Source organism: Cyprinodon tularosa, unplaced genomic scaffold (genome assembly GCF_016077235.1).
Source record: "Cyprinodon tularosa strain WSP-4 unplaced genomic scaffold, ASM1607723v1 ctg206, whole genome shotgun sequence".
Lineage (NCBI taxonomy): Eukaryota > Metazoa > Chordata > Actinopteri > Cyprinodontiformes > Cyprinodontidae > Cyprinodon > Cyprinodon tularosa.
Window position 1 is genome coordinate 1742717 of NW_024038764.1, and position 21629 is coordinate 1764345.

The window sequence follows — 21629 nt, forward strand, 5'->3', positions numbered from 1 at the left end:
AGACCAAAGGTGAACCTTCTACCATGAGGGAAAAGAAAATAAATAAATGATAAAAAAAGGAATGAGGCACCAAGATAACAATGCTACCTGAACTACTTCTGAATAAATAGCAGACAACTATCTCCATGCTTCTACTTGAATTACTTTTAATGATGAAATGTATTTAAAAAATAATAAAGATGCATATCTACTTTAAGTAAATGATCTATGAAATGTTCAAAAGATAGGCAGCAGAACATGGCTAACATTGTTATGTGTTAGATCAATACAAGGAAAAATAAACAAAGACGTCAAGACATCAAGGCAGAAGAATTTACAGATCAGGCAAGTCGGAAACATTAACATGCAACTACAACAATGGTCTACAAAGAAAGTTTATTACATGTTAATTTTTTTTTTTTTAAAGAAAGAAACGTATGATATATATAGAAAAATGAGTAAGGGCTCCCCTTGAGCAAGCGGTGACGACTCATACGATACCTAGATTGACCGTCAGTTTGACCCTTCCGCTGTCCAGCTCGAGCCGCAGAGTGTCTGCTGACTCACGAGACGTGGCGGCCATGAGCAGGCCGAAGGCCCGCTGAGACATAAAACGGAGGGAGAGATCCTCTGCCTCAGTGTGCATGATGTTAGGGATCACCACCTTCATATACATGCTGCCATCATATGATAAAATAGAAGCCTCTGTAAAGAAAAAAGGGGAAAAAAAAGATTTAGCAATTTTCTTTTTATTCAGAGCTGACTTGAAGAGAGACAAAAAACAACAGGTGTCTGTTTATGGTACATCAAACTTCTCAACATCGATTGAAAAACTTAAAATTTGTATTTTCCAATTATGATCCTACTTTTATATGTGAGGTTTTCAAAAGATACACTATATTGCCAAAAGTATTTGCTCACCTGCCTTGACTCACATATGAGCTTAAGTGACATCCCGTTCCTAATCCATAGGGTTCAATATGACGTCGGTCCACCCTTTGCAGCTAGAACAGCTTCAACTCTTCTGGGAAGGCTGTCCACAAGGTTTAGGAGTGTGTTTATGGGAATTTTTGACCATTCTTCCAGAAGCGCATTTGTGAGGTCGCACACTGATGTTGGACGAGAAGGCCTGGCTCTCAGTCTCCGCTCTAATTCATCCCAAAGGTGTTCTATCGGGTTGAGGTCAGGACTCTGTGCAGGCCAGTCAAGTTCATCCACACCAGACTCTGTCATCCATGTCTTTATGGACCTTGCTTTGTGCACTGGTGCACAGTCATGTTGGAAGAGGAAGGGGCCAGCTCCAAACTGTTCCCACAAAGTTGGGAGCATGGAATTGTCCAAAATGTCTTGGTATGCTGAAGCATTCAGAGTTCCTTTCACTGGAACTAAGGGGCCAAGCCCAGCTCCTGAAAAACAACCTCACACCATAATCCCCCCTCCACCAAACTTTACACTTGGCACAATGCAGTCAGACAAGTACCGTTCTCCTGGCAACCGCCAAACCCAGACCCGTCCATCAGATTGCCAGATGGAGAAGCGCGATTCGTCACTCCAGAGAACGCGTCTCCACTGCTCTAGAGTCCAGTAGCGGCGTGCTTTACACCACCGCATCCGACGCTTTGCATTGCACTTGGTGATGTATGGCTTGGATGCAGCTGCTCGACCATGGAAACCCATTCCATGAAGCTCTCTGCGCACTGTTCTTGAGCTAATCTGAAGGCCACATGAAGTTTGGAGGTCTGTAGTGATTGACTCTGCAGAAAGTTGGCGACCTCTTCGCACTATGCGCGTCAGCATCCGCTGACCCCGCTCCGTCAGTTTACGTGGCCTACCTCTTCGTGGCTGAGTTGCTGTCGTTCCCAAACACTTCCATTTTCTTATAATACAGCTGACAGTTGACTGTGGAATATTTAGGAGCGAGGAAATTTCACGACTGGATTTGTTGCACAGGTGGCATCCTATCACAGTTCCACGCTGGAATTCACTGAGCTCCTGAGAGCGACCCATTCTTTCACAAATGTTTGTAAAAACAGTCTGCATGCCTAGGTGCTTGAATTTATACACCTGTGGCCATGGAAGTGATTGGAACACCTGATTCCAATAATTTGGATGGGTGAGCAAATACTTTTGGCAATATAGTGTATGTTTTATCTCTGCAGAAACAATTACTTCCAGCAAAATGAGTTCAATCATTTGAAGTCCATAAAAAATATCACAACTGTACTGAACAAATTATATTCAGACAACGGAAATATTATATGAATACTTTATCTTGGGTAAAAGGACATTGAATATACCTTTTAGAATTGAACTGATGTAAATCTTTTCTTTGTTAAGATAAATTGCAGGTTCCATCTTAATACTAAAATATGAAAGGTAAAGGACATGAACTGGTTTATTATAGTATTTTATAACAACAATAGTGGTCTGAATAAAAAAAAATACTCAGTGATGTATAATATATCTTCTTTACACCTTTTAAAAAAAGAAAAAATCCATGTTGAACCAATGCTGGTCTTAATAAAGCCAAGATGTTGCATGAATCACATAAAAATGAACTGATGGAAAATGCCATAAAGATGAAAAATTAAAAGCACTTTGTCCTTATCTAGCAGTGATAGTTACATCCAACTGTAGATTTCCAAAAATGAAGAATGTCCACATGTAGCACAAAGGAAAAAAAAATAAAACCTCGTTTAATGCAATGGTTAACCAATTTGCTCTGCTTCTGTCTTCTTGAGTCTATTTACCCACACTGTAATTGTTAAATAAAAAACCTCAGTAACTGAACTGATTCTGTGGTCAGCTAATGAATCTTTCTACCTGTTTTTCTGACGCCATACTTAGTGTACAGCTATACTAAGCTTTGATCAGTGTACATTTTGGTTTATCAGTTAAATGCTCCCTCCCAAAAATAAAATAAAACAACTACAAAACCAAAAAGGACCTGAGAGTGCAGACCAAGCAGCAAATTATAGCCAAATTAGAATGATAGCTAAAACTCACACATGATCTGGATCAATAGCAAAACTTATTGGATTGTTCCCTGGCATGAGGCAGACCTCAGGTAGAAATGTCCTGAAAATCAGTCCATAACTTTTGAAGTAATCCTGCGAAAAATAAAGTTGTTTTTTTTCGTGCCATGGTTTTTATGTTTTCAGTTGTGTCTGTTGGTTTGGTAACAAAATAATATTTTTACCAGAGGTCATGCCAAAAAAAACAATCCATAAATTTTTGGTGATGATCCAGTGTCAGGTTTATTCAATTATGATTATAAAATGAATGTGTGCTTATGAAACATTTTTTCAAGGGAATGCTCCACTCCTGTCTCATGATTCAGTCAGGAGACCATCCTGCCTTGTCATTCTGATGGAGCATTCTGTCTTCATGAACTGATCAATTGTTCTGTCAGAACAATACTCTGTTTGTAACCATGCATCATGTTCTGTTAATAAACGCTCTGCAGAGGAGGGCCAGTGGGAGACAGTATGTTTGAGTCTGGGGTTCAACTGTCTCTCCTTCCTGCAGGAATAGTATCGATAAGTCTGTATTTCAGTTCTTCTTAAGAAAAAACCTATTTATGAACCCAACATCCAGATTATAATCTGGATACATACATTTTGAAAAAGATAAAGATATTTGGCAGAATCAAGCAGTTCACTGCCTCATTCAAAGTCTCAGTCTGCTAATCAAAGAAGAGGCTGGTTGGTTGGTTTGCTGGTTCTTCTTAAGCAGGATTTATTGAAAAGCTATTAACAGATTTTCGGGAAATTCTTACCAGAGGTGTGCTTCATGCAAAGAATCCTTTTATTAAGAATTGGGTAATGATCCAGATCTTGTGTTACTTTTCTGTTTGTATGAGTCAAAATTAGGTGCAAAATGTGCTGCTTGTTGGAGATCTACGCTCTCTGAGTGCTTTTCGAGTCGTTTTTCTTATTTCAGACTTTTAAGTCCAACGTCACTGCTGCTACCTTCTGGTTTAGGGCGGGACTACTTGTTCCTTTCTCACAATGTAGAAGAATCCTTTAAAAATATTCCTGTATCCGGATTATGGTCAGGATCATCAGCAAAATGTAGTCGATTCTTCCTTGACATGAGGCGCGCTTCGGGTAAAAATTTCATAAAAATAATGAAAATAAAATAAATGAATTCCAAAATTCAGAATTTTCCCAAATAATCCTAACAAACCAACCAAGAGGCCCAACCGAAAAAACATAACCTCCTTAGCAGAGGTACAATAACAACAGGTGGGTCATTGGTTTAACTGAAAGGGGGGCCGTTTTTGTCCAGGGCTTATTCCATCATAAATCAAAATGTAAATCCCTTTGTTGTCCCACAATGCAGACATTTATTCTCTACATTTGACCCATTCCCTTAGGGGGCCACTATTCAGTGCCTGGGGAGCAGTCTGGGGTTAAGAGTCTTGCTCAGGGGCCCACAGTGGCAGGCTATTAGAGTGAACTCAGAACCTCCGGGACCCAAGCGCAATGCTCTAACCACTAGCCCACCACAACAGCTCAGGTTTTTCAGACCCAACAAAGTTAAACACCAGTATGTAATTTGTCCATATAGATCTGAACAGGAAATAGATGCCACTTTGACAGAAAATCAAGTTTTCTCATAGTTTTTCCACTTAAACCTCTGTAAAGAAGTGATCATTGACGAAAGCAGAAAAAAGGCTTGAACACTGGGACATGAATGAATCCATGTCTCTCATATATTATTAATAGGAAACACACATGTGTACATGGCTGGCATGCCAATATTCAGCTGCATTGTTGGATGATGAATCTGCCAGCAAGGTTGAAAAACACTGTACTCTCCTTTTTTCCTGCCTAATGTCTTTTTTAAGCACACCAGCTGGTGCCTATGCTGTCTTAGTGTACAGTTTACAATCCAAGAGGCATACGCAAACATACTGAAACACCATCAAAAATTCACACACTATAATCAAACAATGCACAATAAGAAATCATGAACTGCTGAGCCAGACTAATTTGTTCTCTTCCTTTAGAGCTTAAATAGAAACCGAGAACCGATTGAGGAGGAGGAATGCTTGGAGTGCATGGGAAGACTCTCAGGGACAGAGAGAAACAGATTAAAAAAGGTATCCAACCATGAAATATGTGGTTTGACATTGCAGTTTTTAAAAGAAAATAGAGCCTATATGGACCTAAGTAATGCTTCACTATTGGAGTGGAGAAATGCAATGGATGAAGACGAGGGGCTGTGGAGAATTCAAAGAAGATAGATATACATGGTAAAGGGGGGTTGGTCCAATTGCCTGTTGGATTTCAAGACAGGGATACTGAAACCTATATGATGTTGGAATTTTCATTATGCAAGCATGAAATAAGTCTAACACTTAGCGTAATGAATAGTGTACGACTATGAGGGCCCTGCATACATTTCTCTGCAAATATAGAGGTTGTTGCTTGATGCATTCTGCAAACAAGCCGTCTGCTGTTTGAGTACAGTTGCCTAGAGGAGAACAAAAACTTGGCTTGCCATTGTTTTACTCACTTTTAGATTGCACAGATTTATCTTGTCTCCTCTAAGGCACGCACAGATGAAATAAAACAAAAAAACGTCAAACATCCACATATGCATGTAGAGCAGCCTGTTCACAGACAGCTCTTCTGACTGACAGAGGAAGTGATTGATCTGAAAGACCAGATCAGGCCCAACATTGTAAGTTAGAGGTGTAACAGTCATGAAGAGTGTGAACACCATCCTTAGACTAGAGATGTCAGGAAAACTTCCTGTGCATGCTTTGAGATAAAGAAAACATTTCAGCTGCACTTTTGTTTTTCCCAGCCCTATTCTATACATCGTTTTAATCGAGACTTGGTATAGAAATGTAAACAAATCTGGATCTCAAACATTTAAACATCTCCATTTTAAATGAGAATTCTCATTATTCTTAAATGCATGGTAAAATAAAAAAAAGTGTAAAATTGTTTTCATGCCTAAAGTTCTTTTTACTTTAGTATAAAATTTTTGACTATTTTGTATATGACTAACTTTTTTTGGTGATTTTGTATCTTTTTTTAATGCTAACTTAAAGCAAAACAAAACTTTTTATTACAGATTATCTCAGTATGTTTAGTCTGTTTCTTGTTTAGCTGTAAAGAGAGGAAACAGATGCCGCGTTATGCAAAAGAAGTAGGTATATTAAAAAAAATTAATTTCATCATATATATATATCTGAGAAATATTCCAAATTGATTTAGAAAAGACGTATTGGAAGTCGAATAGAGTTCTATGCTTTATAAAAAAGATAAACCACCATTGTTTGTTATTTTGTTTATAGAATCTCTGCTTGCAATGGTGACACAAAGACATTATATGTCCCCTGTCTATGCAAGATATCTGCCGTTTTGAAAAAGATCAATAACCATTTTCTCCAAACGGTCCTCCTCTATGTGTACGCTCCATAATAAGCTGCAACAGTGACCTTTTCCTCAGTGTCTAAGTCATTCAATGAGCTTTTCTTTTTTTTCCGAACCATTTTAAATCCCCAAATAATCGAGGTTTAAAATGATTTTTATAGTGTTACTAATTAACATAGTTGCAGGACAGAGAGCGTTCTCAGAACAATGATTGGACCTCTAAATCACTGTTGCAGTTAATTCCATAAGCACACCACACATTTATTATGTGTAGAAAAAAACAAAAACAAAACACCTTCAGATTCCTTTAATGTTGCTGTGCTACAAAACAGTAGCATTACTATGATTGTTCACAAGAACAGCAAAGATGATGTCTGCATTAGAGTAATAATGTTGGTCAAAAATGGATCAGAAATAATAAATTCTGAATGTGAAAGTTTCCACAGCTTTTTCTTTTCTTACATCTTTTGTTATGACAATCAGCCATTCATTGCTGCAGGGATTTACAGATCCTACAGGCTGCTAGTTTATGTTTCCAAACATCTTTGTCTCATATTTCTCTGAACTCCCTCATTAACTCTATATAAATTGGCGCATACTGTAAATCTTGGCCTAATAAACTTGCAGTCAACTGAGTTTGCAACCAGAATCTTCATAGTCTTTGCTCATTTGCACCTGGTACTCTGTGTATAGTAGCGGTTTGATTAACCTTATTGCGTTTTTCAGTGATTTTTTCTGTTTTGTTCAGTCCTGAATTAGTATAAGTATCCTACACCACAAGCCTAACCACAATTAAAACCACACATTCATATATATGAACTACATTTCCTCTGCTTTTTATTGTCTGAGAAATAAGGGTAAATCAGAGAAAGCTGTGACTCTGTGCAAAGATTAATAACAGTTCTCACAGCAGAGCTAGAGGTTGGAGAAAAAAAAAAGCAAAAAAAGCAGAAGCAGCCAAATCTATGAACTAATCATGGTGTTTCAGTGGTAAAGAGAACATGGAGCTCCATGAAAAGGGAGAGCTGCTGCTGAGATAACCATCATTCATACATAGTGCTGAGCTAATAACACACATCTGGTGACAAAGCAGGTGACAGAACTTGGTAGGAAGGCAGACTGGTTGTGTTTAAAGCTGTATTAACACACCCCACACAAAACACAGCAGCCTCCGTATTTACTCCTCCATAATTTGGCATTTCTTAAGAGACTTATCAGCAGGACTGAGGATGTCGTTTCAGATGCTAATTAAGCCGCTGCTTGTCATTCAGCGTGTGTTTGTGTGTGTGTGCTGTGAGTGTGTGCTTTTCAATAAACCCCACACTTTACATAATTACCAGTCCAACTCGAGGAGAAGATGGAGGAGGAGGAACGCTATTAAGTGATGAGCTTCACCAATATTCAGGGCTGGAATGAGGGAGTGAGCTGGTAAAAATAATTTTCAGTTTGTGCATGCAAACACTCATACATTTCTTTTTACATTGATTTCATCCTATTAAATTTATCGCCAACTGTTCAGGTTAAAATAACTTTTTTTGGCCTCAAGAAAGTACAAAGTTTTAGTTGATTATTGAGCTTTCCCTGTAGGTGTTGATGCTTTTAACTATAATCCTCACTTAATTTACATTTTTGAGACAAATGAATGGGGAAAGAGAGAGAAATTCAATCAGTGAACACTTTAGTAATGCAAAAGTTTAAATGGATCTTAGTCCTTGATCTCTTTTTAAAAATACTTTAAATATACCTGGTCATATTTCAGTATTTTTACTAAAAAGAAAAAAACTGGCATAAAAGAAAAGCGGTAATAAATCATCATAGGGCCACGGGTCCCATTGGAATCTGCTCTCTATGACTGAGCTTGAATTCACACTCATTCACTCAGCCAGCTTTTGCAAAGCAATAGCTGCATGTTGCCAAATTATTTTCATTAAAGTCGAATCAAACGCTGTTTTATTGTGCTACCAGAGATATAAAATCCGTGTTTGTTGATGTTGGTGCAGAATCTCCTGTTATTATTCAACCTTAATTAGCATTTGACCATTTTCTCAAAGCATCTCAACCTGATAAACAGGCAGAAACCCCATGCTTGATATAGCTACATATGCATGCACATTTTATCAGCAGTTTTTTTTTTTGCTTCTCAAAAAGCTGAAAAACAGTTCGAATAAGTGTTGGCAGGCAGAGATGATTTCTTCACCTGACATAAGGTCTCTTTATTTTTACATTACCTGCTGAAAAAGTGTATTTTAAGTAATTTTTAATTGGCTGTTTGTTAGGCTCAAAAACATAGGTGGTGCAGTTAGGTTTATATTTCCAATCCAAACATGTGAGTGAGGGTTGTTTGTTACAGCATCATGATGTATAAGAATTAAAATATGAATTTAGTGAAATAAAAAAGAAACTTCAGAATTTTATCAGTTCTGTTTTAACCCTGTTCAAGTATAGGTAACTTTAAATAAACTTTTCCTTACAATAAGCATTTCCATTTTGCAGGTGTAATTAAATACATTAAACTTATAACATAAGGAAACATGTTATTTTATAATAAAGAAGAACTTGGATTTGTAACGCATCATTCTCTTTTTAACCTCTTAAATCGTTAACAATTGCAGATTTTCAGACAGCTTCTTTTTCCCAGTTACACACTGTTCATTTTTAACATTTTCAAACTTAGATGCAGCACAGCTTATATTCATACTTTTGAAACACACAATAATAAAAGGTGGCAAAGATCATAAACTAATGTAGTTCCTGCAGCTTTCTGTGGCTTGTCAAGATGTCAAGAATGTCTAAATTCATAGGAGAAGAAAATCATGGATTGGTGACTTTGAACAGCCCCTCTAGTAGCTAATGCCACCAAAAGATGAATTGCTCAAAACAAACAGGCAGGCATTTTCCTCAAGGGGTTTAAAACTTTATAATTAATGGTGGTCTGTGGTGACTGATGAGTAGCATAGTTTTCGGTTGTAGCGGAAGCACATAAGCACACACTTGACTGCTGATTTGAGAAAATTTAAAGAAGAGTGACTCGTAAGCTGTTTCCCATAATGTTCACCTGCTGTGTAGAGAAAAATGTCATCCCTAAACATATAAACTTCCAACTCAGAAAATACCAATAAGAACTGGAACCTCTTAAAACAGGACTTCGAGATCATTATAACATTAAAGACAGCTAAATATGGAGGTTTTTTTCAGCGTCTGTGATACATTGTATCCAGTGCAGCCAGATCAGGATGATTTCCACTGTGTTTTAGTTTATTGTGACACCTTAAAAGTTTTGATCATGCTCAGTACTTCAGTAATGAGATTATAAAATGTTTATCGATGCAGTGACAGTATATCTGGGTCCTAAGTGCAGCATGGATGAACCCGGTTGTTGCAGTGGTTGGATCTCCAAGAGAATTGGCCTCTGTGCAGTGGAGTAATAAAAAAACTGCTAAAAAAAAAGCTCAGGAACAGGGCTCCCTGATACAGAGAGGCGTTCATGCCTCCAAATTGCATGTGTGTCAGGAGACCTGGGAGACCAAGGGAAGAAGTGATATGTATAATAGTCCGTTTGAATGCAAAATATCCACCATGCTTGGATTATATTTAGCAATGAAGAGAGGGAAGGAGAGCAAAGCAGCTCACAGGGCTCATCTAAAACAATTTCTAGATTCAGTGCCAGCTTTATCCACCGAAGGAAAAAAAAAAAACGATAAACAGTTTCAAATTTGAACAACATGATTCCTTTTCAATGGACTATCTATATTCAGCTGAGCCAATTGAACACACTGATGGAAAGACCTGCTTAAAAGGGGATGCCCTGCAGGGCTGCTCCAAACAAAACCCTGCTGTGTATTTCCATACAATTACCAGCATGCATCCTTTCATGCTGGTTATAGAATGAAAATACTGATGAAAGTCCTCCTCCACAGAAAGGCTGAAACGGATGCTGCAGGTTCTGAAACATCTGTTCTTTATCTTGAGGATTGTGGGAAAACAATCAGGGATAGATGCCATGGCGGTAGCATTGCTGTAGACATTCAGGGAAAGAGGCAATAAAAACTTATATACCCATCACTCATATTCCCTTTATACTGATTAAGCAGCAATACAGCTCTGGGGATCTTGAAGTCTCTAATAGGGATTCCATCCAGTTTGTAGGGGTACCTACCTTAAGCTGCACAGTTAAGCTGGGCAACTCAATGTACTGTAGGCATTTAAATGTTTTACTAATTAAAACTGGATTAGTGATATCGGTATTTAAGCACCATCTCCTTGACAGATAAAGGTAAACAATTCTAAATACAATTCATTTATGAGGATATTGAAACTTGTGTACTTCTGTGAAACATCCAGTCTCCTGCAGCTTCTTTTCTTTACAATATACTAAAAAATGCCTTAGCAATCCAGAGTGTTAATTCCTTATTAAGTATAATTTCTTTCTCCCAACCCTGAATACATGGGACTTTGACACCTCTTGTGGCTAAAAAACAGATTTTCACGACATAGATATAAGCCACAAAAAGATCATTTGTCTAGATTAGCTGCTAAAAGAGCCCCTTTTTCTAAGCTTTGAAGCAGAATTATCATGTTCTGCCTCACATTACCCTTTTCTAATTGAAGAAAGTGTTTCCAGTGTTAAGGTAGGCGTTTCCTGAAGAGGGCACACCTACAGATATATTGTCATCTGCTTGTTTTCACAGAACATGGAGGGGCTGCTGCTCCGATAGCAGAACTTATGACGATAAATGCATGAATCAAGGGAAATATCACTTGATTACCAGCTGATTTTGCATTATATAGACTCTTCAAATAAGATGGCTAGTAACATATCATTTCCATACATTTATGGCTGTGCAACAGCAGCTTCACTTGCAGCTTCCAGATGCTCCTACTTTCTCCCCTCACCAGGTGAAGTTGCTCTTGGCGCACCTTGAAAGCCATTGAGAGGGCAGCACAGACAACAACAGCTAACTGCTTTTCACTGTGACCACAAACTCCAGTCCACCAGTTGTCCTGTTTGTGTTTTTCTCTTCTTCTGCAGGGAGCAAGGGCGGAGGGCTCGTCAGCCTGATAGATTTGCACCTGTGTGCTGCTGAAAGGCTCCTTTCCTCAAAGGTAAAAGGCTGTTTGATCCCATTGATTGTTTGATACACACACTGCCTGATGCCCTGTCCTCGCCCACAGGGAGCTTTCGCACTGCAAAGTTTTTCCAGGATGAAACTTTATAAATTAACCTAGACTTTTTTTTTCAACTTAATCTGTCTCCCATTTCTGTTGCAGCCTCAGCATCATGTTTGAAAAAGCGAAAATAATGAGGCAACAAAGTAAAAAAAAAAAAAAAGACAATTGAAGATAAACAAGTTGAATCAGAGGCTGATGGGTAATTAGATTTTTGTCAGGGTAAAGCAGTATGTGACCGACATTAGGTAATGGATGTCAGACTCACTAAATGGTTTCACAATAAAGATATTATTATTAACATAATGCAAAGTTATGCAGTTTTAACCGCATTTCTATCTATAAACTGCTGAGCCTGCATTTATTAAGTTAGGAACTATACCCCCTGTCTATAAACCATTCTCTTCTTAAAGATCAGTCTCTCTGAAAATTATGCTGCTGGGAGAAGTTAAGAGACTTGTCAATTTCTCACATGGCCAGACATGGCTTGATTTTCTAAACCTCTTCTATTTCTCCTCTCTGTGTGAGTGACGGAGGAAGAGAGAGAGAATCATACAAAAGAAGAAGAATAAAAAAGGCAGATTTAGGTAAGAAACAAAGAGGAGAAAGCAGGGATAGATGGATGGTGTACATTCTGTACAATGTGTCACTAGAAGAGCGTGGCTTTACGTAACCAGGCTGGCACACTTTCTCAGCACACATTTAATTACAAATGGGGATTAGGGAGTAACAGCGTTGCGTTCCAAACGGTAGAAAAATCCTAAATGAACAGATCGTTCTAAAATACGGGAAGATCCGGTGCTCTCCTGGGTGAAAACTGTAAAACAAGTCTCTGGTATTTTTAGCAGCCGGCACTTTGTACTATGTTCCCCTGCTCTCCGCTGCCACCTCATTCTTTTTTCTGTTTCATTTGTTTTTATAGCTCTTTATAAATTTCTACAGTGCTGTGTTAGGCACCACTGAGCTGGTATTGCATTTCAGCACACCTCGGCACAGGTTTAGCACCAGAGGCTGGACACTTTCATCTTTATTGGCAGGGAAAAAACAAAAAAACCCAAAACTTTTCAGCGGGACCATGGAGGGGAGGAGAGGACGTTTCACTCCGTTGCCATTGGATGTTTTGAGGGCAAATTGCCACAGCAGCAAACCACGGGAATTAAAATTCCATCTACACTCCCAGCTTCCCTAAACACTTTTCATGAAATGGAAAAAAGACAGCACAATTATAATGAATCTGTTTTAGTGAAAAGAAAAGTCTGTTCTGCTTTCCTCTTTCAAAAGCACATAAAACATTGGATGATATGGAAGATACTGAACCAATTACTGCAGACAATTCCAAAATCATTTAACCTTGAGAAGGAGATAAGCGTTAAAAGACAAAGCTGAAATGAGAGAGCTGGCAAACAGACATTTTCGGTTCTGAATGTGCTGTCTCAGGCATTTTTAAGCCGAAGCTCAAAATAAGCACACTTATTGTTAAATTTTCAAAAGCATCCCTGCATTAATTGCGAAATGGCAAAAAGCTGAAAATCTCTGCAGCATTTACTAAATGTATAAAGGGTCACAAGTCTTTCACATAAATTATAGTATATTAATGCAATGCAAAAGTACATTTGTTTGCAGCAGGACATCTAGATAGACTCTTTTTTTATTTGTCCATCTACATTTTAATACTAAGTTCCCAGTGGAAATCGACACATAAATTGTGTAAATGTGCTTAGGATTGAATGACTTGACTAACAAAGCCTTACTTTGTTTCATTCAAATATTCACAGAACCCACAGCTACAAATGTATACTGATTATAGGTGAACACTTTAAAGGATTCTTAGTCCCAACAGGAGAGTAATGAAAAAAAAAAGTTTTAGAATATGCTTTCTGTGCTTCCTGAAAGCAAATTCAAGAGAATTGATGAATAAGCATTAAAGTCAAGTCTACTAAAGGAAACCAAACAATTTCTATGTAAAAACTCTTATATTAAGAGTGGCCAAACATTCAAGCAATTTATGCAATACATTTTATGATTTCAACAAAAAGCGTCAAGTTATAATTAGCGTTTCACTGATACCAGTACCGGGCGGGGCCCCGATCCAGCACTAAACTGGTGGTATTGGTATTGGCAAGTACTATCAAATAGGGCACAGATACAATTTTGAGAGCCAAAAGTTTATTCAACTATTGTCACCCATTCCAGGTAGGCAATACAAATTTCTACTGGATTCACTTTGTTTTAGTATTTTTCCTGCTTCACAAAGGTAGGCAGCAGCTTGACAAAGGCATGATGGCAATTATTTTACATCCAAGTAGTATGCAGTTATTCATATATAGACACACACGTCAATTTCAAACAAATGGCATAGTTATCAACCAATACTGCATAGCCAGGTATCGGGTATTGTATCGGAGCCAAAATATGGCCTTGGCGCAACACTAGTTGTAATACATACTTTGGGGAGTCTATGAAAACTTTCCATCAAAATCTATTTAGGTTTAACAAAGTCTTTTCAGAGGGTCGACACTCTTAGTCTCCTCACTCTCTGTTAGAGTGTAGCGCTAGTGCTGATCTGTGATAAAAAGAGACGTTTTTGTTTTGTTATTTTCTTTATCAAACACGCATGAGACAAAATCGACAAGAAGGATCAGATGTTTATGTCCCTCATGCTTCTATGCTTATCAAAAGCTCAGTGTGTAGTAGAAACTTCAAGCTGCATCGCAGCTCTCTGGCACATTTATTCTAAACTTAGTCAAACATCTCGTAGTATCACAGTGACTGCTGTCACCTTTTAAGACACAGATATAAAAGTATATTACTTTTCCCCATTCCTTTGGATGTTGTGACTATGTTATGCTCCCCAGATCCCCCCCAACTACAACCCACACCATCCCAAACACACCCCCACATTTTTCTAGTTGCAAAAGCAATGCTTTTCCTGCCAAGATAGGAGGACAGGTGATTTATTATAGTTGATAAAAAAGGGTAAATTTATCAAATCTAAAGTTTTGGATATTGTTAGTCACAAATATTCTTGTTGATGTATTAATATAAAAAATGAAAAAGCAATTTTAACTCTAACACCAGCAGTGGGAAATTGAGACATGGCCAAGGTTTACGATCATTAAGCCTAGTAATGATAGAGCTATATTCTTTTTTGATTGTTTTTTTAATAAGAAAACTAAATGGGTTGACTCATTTACTTATTCTTTTTTAGACTTAATTCTTTAAAAAAAATACTCTTAATGCAATGACTCAGTACTCAAAATGATTGGTTTCTGATTATTTTGCATTTCAGCAAGGTTACAGTGATCATTTTAAAATATAAGTCATAATAAATGGATATGTCTGCTGATATTACTTAGTACCAACATCCTTGTCACAAAAACTTCCAAGTGAGAATTTTAATGCTGGTCAACTCAATGACACAGAGTGTATGCGGCCTCAGCTCACTCAAAAGATGTGTCCAGTCTTATCAGCTGTGCTTGGCATAAATCCTAGAAAATCCCTTATATTGTTTACATCAAGGCACCTAAAAGACGATGTTTCTTTATCTGTTAGGGAATCTCGAGTAGCTAAAACCAGCAGGTAGCTCCACTCTCTTATCTTCAAACTTAAACTTAGTCCCAGCTGTGATCCATTGATCCAGTGACTCATCCGTGAAAAAACATCGAAGTTTGACAGAGAAACACTTGCTGCCTTCTGTATGTCCTAAGTAACCAGGGCTGGATTGCTTATCTGTCTGCTTGCTGAGATGAAGAAAGCTATTCAACATTTTCAATCAAGCATTAGGTAGACATTTTGGTTTTATTCTGCTGATCTGGAAATTAAGAATGAAAGGTGCAGAAGGTTTAATTATACAGTATCCTATTATTAAAGATTTCTAAAAACCTGCCATGTCATCTCCAATATGTCACTTACACTGCGGATATCAATGGATCAGCCATATATTGTATCATACAACAACTTTTAAGTTCAGGCCTGAAAATATTTATAAGAAACCTGAATCTTTTTTTGCATGGCTCATTGATCAACCATCATTTCCTTTGAGCCTGTAGCTCTTTTGTCTCAACTGTCTCTGCCCTGTCGCTTTACCAATTTTTTTTGAATGACCCTCGTTCTTCTCTCTGCTCCCCTTCCTTTGTGTCTGCCACGCTCCATTTTACACCCCATGCTCCCTTGTTGTCTCGTGCACAATATGTACGAGTTTGTAGGCCTGATAGCCCAGTTAGACCTTGAGATGTCATTTTCTCGGTCCACCGGGATAAAAGTCTCCTGCAAAGGTAGCTATTTTGCTTTTAAGGTGAGAAGAAAGGATATGAGAGGGTGAGAGAATACTACCGGCAATGGAGAATTACAGGGTGGCAGAGAAATGAATAGGTTGGAGACAGGTGGGCTTTGGTTTTGTAGTGGATCTTATTTTTGATAGAACAACAAAAGGAAGCCAAGGAATTTTTTTTTCTGTAAACTTTGTTTTATTTTCAAAATTGCATACACTATACATTGAACCTGAAGCCTAAAACGATGCATTGTAATACATTTAACGATCAAAAATGGTTTGTGCAAGGGCAGTACCATTTAAACAGTTTTCTAATTTTGTTGGCAGAAAATGCATCTAGCCAGTTATATGTAGCATTAAATTACAATGCTAGAAAAGGTTGTTTGCATATCTGAAAAAAACAAGTCTAAATTTAAACGTTCTTTAGGAAGATGATCAGATTATCAGAGTGAAAGCTGCGATGCTTCCCACCTTTAAGGGTTTCAGTTTTGCACTGATTCTTGCAAGCTTTAAAACTTTCTAAATATACATATGCCAGACATTAAAAGACACAATAGGTGATGATTAGCACAACTTCAGCGTTAAAATTAGGCACTGAATGATGATCATATCTTCCTGCGGTGATAAAGCTCAGTTAATCCTCTCGAATTTTTCCTTTGAAGTGGGCTTTAGATGTGCAAAATGAGATGACAACACTAAGGGTTTATATTTCCCCCCATTAGTCATATAATTTTTATTTTTTTTTTAAAGTAACTGTAAAGTCTGTTCTAGAAACTCAATGTAAGTGGTTAGGCTATTTCCAGGTTGCTAACTCTCATAAGGTGGTGAGTTGAAATGTCACCTCGTCTCTCTGATCTACAATTACTGTCTGTGATTAAAGTGTAAGAACTGGCTGAAACCTATTATTTTCATGCCATTATGAGTGAATATGGGGCAAAATAAGGCTAGAATTAGAAAGGCTCGTGATTAGCATTTATGACACATCTGATACATTTATGTGCTCTGAAATGTATAAGAAAAATAGAGAACAAATAGGAAAAATCTCATGAGTTCTCTTTAAAAGTCTTAAGAGTTTGAATTAAATTTGATAGATATTATAAATCAGATTTTTGATAGAATCCAAGCAACAAATCTTCTGTTGAACAAAGTTCTGACAAAGCATCATCTACGGTAAAAACATTACGACTGAGGAAACTGGCTCTGTAACGAAAGATGTCATCTCTGATCTGTGGTGGAGACACTTCCAGCCATCAGCTCAGGCCTGGAGCCATTATCTCTACCATCTACAGACAGCCGGGAAAACATGGGCACTTACTGTATGTGGGCGGTGGCATCTTGTCAGGGAAAATGCAATATGCATTAGACACAATTCAATCTGTCTCCAGTGGGTTTGTATGTGTGTATATGGTGGGTCTGGTACTGTGGGTGTGTGTAGCATTGAGCCAGAAAGCGGAGAGTCTCAGTGGGATCGTCTGGCACTGGGCTGGCAACACCGTCAGACAAACGCACTTCATTACGGGCCTATTTACCTGATTAACTTGGCTACTTTATCAGCTATACAGGCCTCTGCAATGCCCAACTGTCAGCAACTCCTTTTCCCCCTAAAAGCTCCTCCCCCACACCCACTCAGACATATCCACACGCAAAAGCAACATCCTCACCTAATGTCTGACTGACAACTAACTGACTTGCTTGCTGAACCAATTCTGAGGATAGTCTTTTCTTTCAGTTTGACATCAAATGCATCTCCCTAAAGTCTTGAATTAATATCCCTTCTCACGAGCTGAGACTAAAACACGACCTCGATAATCTGTTGCAGTGGAGTCCCCCTTATGGGGGAATAACATTTGAGTAATCATCTTCAAGTAATGGCATGTAACAATCAAAAAGAAATAAAGCCCAGAGCTGTCTGCCAAAGATGAGAGAACAAGGCCCACCTTAAAACATTATCGTTATGAGAGAGTAATGACTTCCTCTCACTTTAGCTTTATGTGGCTTTGACTGCGGGCAGAGTAAAAATCCTTTTTAGGATCACTTTTTAAGTACCAGGCCGAAAAGAACTGGCATGGCTGAACAGACATATCCCCGGCCAGTGGTGATGAGTTACCAAAAAAACTTTTTGAATAATAAAGCTGAAAAAACAGATGTTTTAAACACTATGGTAGATGTTAGACCTTCACACTGTGGTGTTAACACGATAATAACCAATCAATAACAACAAAAAAAAAAATGGCTCTTTTTAAGCATTTGGAAGCACCACATGGTTTTTCTATTTGCAACAGCTGGTACTGTACATGTGGAAGGAGACTCAAAGTTTGCTGATAAAAAGATGAAACATTGATGTACTAAACCCTATTTAACACGAACCTGTACTTCATGTTGCTGTGCGTGAGTAAAAACATCACTTTCAGCAGATAACAGGAAGGCTCAATGTAAAGCAAAAAGTTTTTATTTTAGTGTATAGTTTTAAACACTTACTTGTTTGTATTGTATTTGGAAATGTTGGCAAATTTTGGGAACTAAAAGGGACATACAGTATACAAAAAACTGTTCAATTAATAACGTTAGCTTTTTTAAGAAAGGCTATAAAGGAAAATAAATTCAGTGAGGGTTATTGAAATTAGCCTACATTAATGAAGGTTGTAGGCTCAAGCTTGAAAAAAAAAATAGATTTAATAATTTACAAACGTTTTAATGAAAAGCACATTAACTACAAAGAAGGCTGAATATAGTTTAGCATTAGTTTCCCTATAATACAGGCCTTTATGAAACGAAAATATCTTCAAAAAGTACAATGAATGACCAATAGACAATTGTAGGCTATCAATAAATATCATTTAATATTTATAGTTCCCAAGCAGAAAACTTCAACATTTTATATCCCACAGCCATATTCCTCATTCATCCAAGGGATGTAGAATTGTATGAGCCTTCTTTAAGCCAGCTGACAAGCAGTTTTAAAGCTCCAGCTTTTTCCTCTGGCATCTCATTAAATAGAGCAATGATTAAACCATGAATCACCCAACAACGATATCAGGAACTAAGGGACAGAAAAAATTAAAAACAAACAAAAAAAGAAAGCTGATCTATGTTCTGAAGCAAAGCCTTAACATTATATGTTTTTAAAACCTTATTAATTTAGTTAAACAGTGTTGCATTTTAAGCAAGGACCACTTTTTTTCTCCCCATCTCTGTGCCACGGGGCTCTGTTGGGGCTGCACTGTGTCGCGCTTCACATTGAAATTCAGATCACAAGCAGGCAGGTTTCTTTGGCCGCCCCAAACTCCCGGTCACGACCCAGAAAAAATAGGTCTACAAGGCCTGGAGCAGGTATTTTGGACATGGATAGGGCAGAGGCTCTGCCTCGAAAGGCGGTGGGCAAACACACAAAATACAAATGTGTCACTTATTATAAATAATTTAATCCTAATCAAGCTAAATGATGTAAACAAGGTAAGGTCAAAGAAAGATTCTTTGAGAAACACCCCAGAGAGAGTAGATCTAAATGTTATGCATCAGAATCAGCAGGTGTATAAAAAGATAATATGTGTCCAACACATTCAGGGTGACAGCCAAGCTCCCATGCTGGCACTACATCTGTTTGGGTGATAGCAAGGCAGACCTCTGATCACAGGTTCTGTCATGTCTCTTGGGTGGGATTAGGAAAACGTGCCAAGCTAAAGCTTGGCGTTTGCAGGTGGGGGTGTGTAGGAGGGTGATGGGGGGTAAAATGAGTGCAATGAAAAGTGAAATGTGAAAAAAGTGAAACAGGAGCGGGTTTGTACACAATATAAGAAAGGCAAGTCAAAAAAAAAAAAGATTGAGACAGAAATCAACATCATAGTTGAGTTGTCTGAGATGGTAAAGGTAGAAACCAGCAAGCAGCTTTGTTGTCTGTTAGTCGTTGCCTGCTACTATCTTTGATCATTTCAAACACTCTAAAATATCTGTCACGTTGCATTTTTTTCTAGTAAACAGAGCAGGAAAATTTCCAGGTTTTTAGGTCCCACCAGAAAAGTAGGATCTTATTCATCGTGGTGTTAAAGTACTTACTTTGATTACTTCCATCTGCTACACTAGAATTAAATATTTTTGCTCTCAAAAATGTCTTATTAAATGTGGTGAATGGCCCCCGAATTACTAACTGGTGTCATAAAAAAGAAAATGCTTTGTTTAGCTTTTTTTTTTTTTACCTCTCTTGCATGTTTTTAGAATATCAAAATCTAATATCAGACCAATTCAATAATATTAAAGGCTGAAAAAACATATAAATAAAGCAGACAACAAATCAATAAAAATACTGTATTGTCCTTCCCTTCTTGTTTAGTTAACCACCCAACATTTAATGATTATATTCACTCCAATTCTAACACAGCAGACAGCAGACTCTGTGCTTAACTGCCATAGAAACACCAACACAACTACTCTTCTTCACAAAGATGGAGCTTTTTATCTCACATTCCTTTTAATGACGGTGATAAAATACAGCCGCACTAAAAAGCATGTCCATTAGGGCAATAAAAAAATAAAAATGACAATGGTTTAGTAAGGGGAAACAAGTAGCAGGCAATGCCACGACAGCAAAGATTAATTTAATTTTGAAGCTGTAGAAACGGGACACTATTCAAGTAAAAGTGAATGTTTTTTACTGTCTTTATTATATTATAGTGTATTATATTAAATTGTTGGGTTTCTATTGTAGCTTGCCTCCAGCAGTACGCTGTATCGCGTTAAAAAACTTAAACCAGTTTCTGCAAAATGGTAATAATTCAATCGACTCTAACAGCCTCTGTGCAGCTGATCAGTCTGCAGTAACTCTTTTAAAAATGTCATCTGCTATCTATCAGTTTCTTCTCTTAAAAGAAGGAGAAAGGGGGCAGCCTGACTAAATGTTCAGATGAAAAAACATTACATTTGCCTTGTCAAAACTATACCAATCTCTATTATATTCAAATAAATAATTCAATTAAAATATTAAAACAAGTGTATTAGCTGCTTCTTTATAATGAAGACCATGTTTTTTTCCTGTGACATTTAAATGTCACTGTTATGAAAAACCTAAATCATAAAAAAAACTCTAAATCAGTTCAAAAACTCAGTATCACACTGATAACACCAAACCAAAACACTGCATGTTTGCACCTTATATACTAAGGCTCTGAACTTCCACATCAATGCGTTTTTTGCACCATGTTTTTTTTCTCCCACATTGTTTACATATGATCACTGCTGCACACGTTAGAAATGTTCACTTACTGTCTGAAAGCTGCACTAAACTAAATTTTGTTTCAAAATGGCAATAAAGGTTTTTGGCCTGGGAAATTCTTGGGATGAATAGCAAAATATGTTACCAATACTAGATCTTATGGAAAATATCTATTTACAGCGCGTACAATCGTATTTCAGACATAGAGATCAGACTTCATGCTGTCTGCTGATTACTCTGCTAACGCTTTGTCAGAAATACTTCCTAAAACCCCTGGAGTGAAATCCATGTGAATCAAATATCTCTGTAAGAAGGTTGCTTTCCTCATCTCAAGCTGCTTCAAACTATGAGCAGGAAAACAAACATTTATATTCCTTCAACAATAAACCACTAAAAGCCAAACATTGTAATGTAAATTCATAACCTTTATTACAGCCAAAGGGAGAGCATTGATCTCATCATTTTACCAAATCTCTCATCACACGAGCACAAGTGTAGCTCTCAGCTACAAATGTACTGTATGGCATGAGTTAGATCAGAGCCTGTGCCACGTGTGAATACATCTCAGTGGCTGTTTGATACTGTCACCGGGGAGCTCCGGGGTCTGTTGAAAAGC

The 21629-nt window shown here is 37.6% G+C and overlaps 1 protein-coding gene across 19 annotated transcripts in view; it reads right to left on the reverse strand.

Moving 5' to 3' along the window:
• nrxn3b (neurexin 3b) overlaps positions 1–21629 on the reverse strand; it is a 409294-nt gene that overhangs the window by 255352 nt on the left and 132313 nt on the right. For all 19 annotated transcript variants that reach the window (XM_038285086.1, XM_038285077.1, XM_038285085.1 and 16 more), the window contains one exon: positions 481–684. In XM_038285086.1, the coding sequence (XP_038141014.1) occupies positions 481–684 (204 nt within the window). The remainder of the gene's footprint in view (positions 1–480; positions 685–21629) is intronic.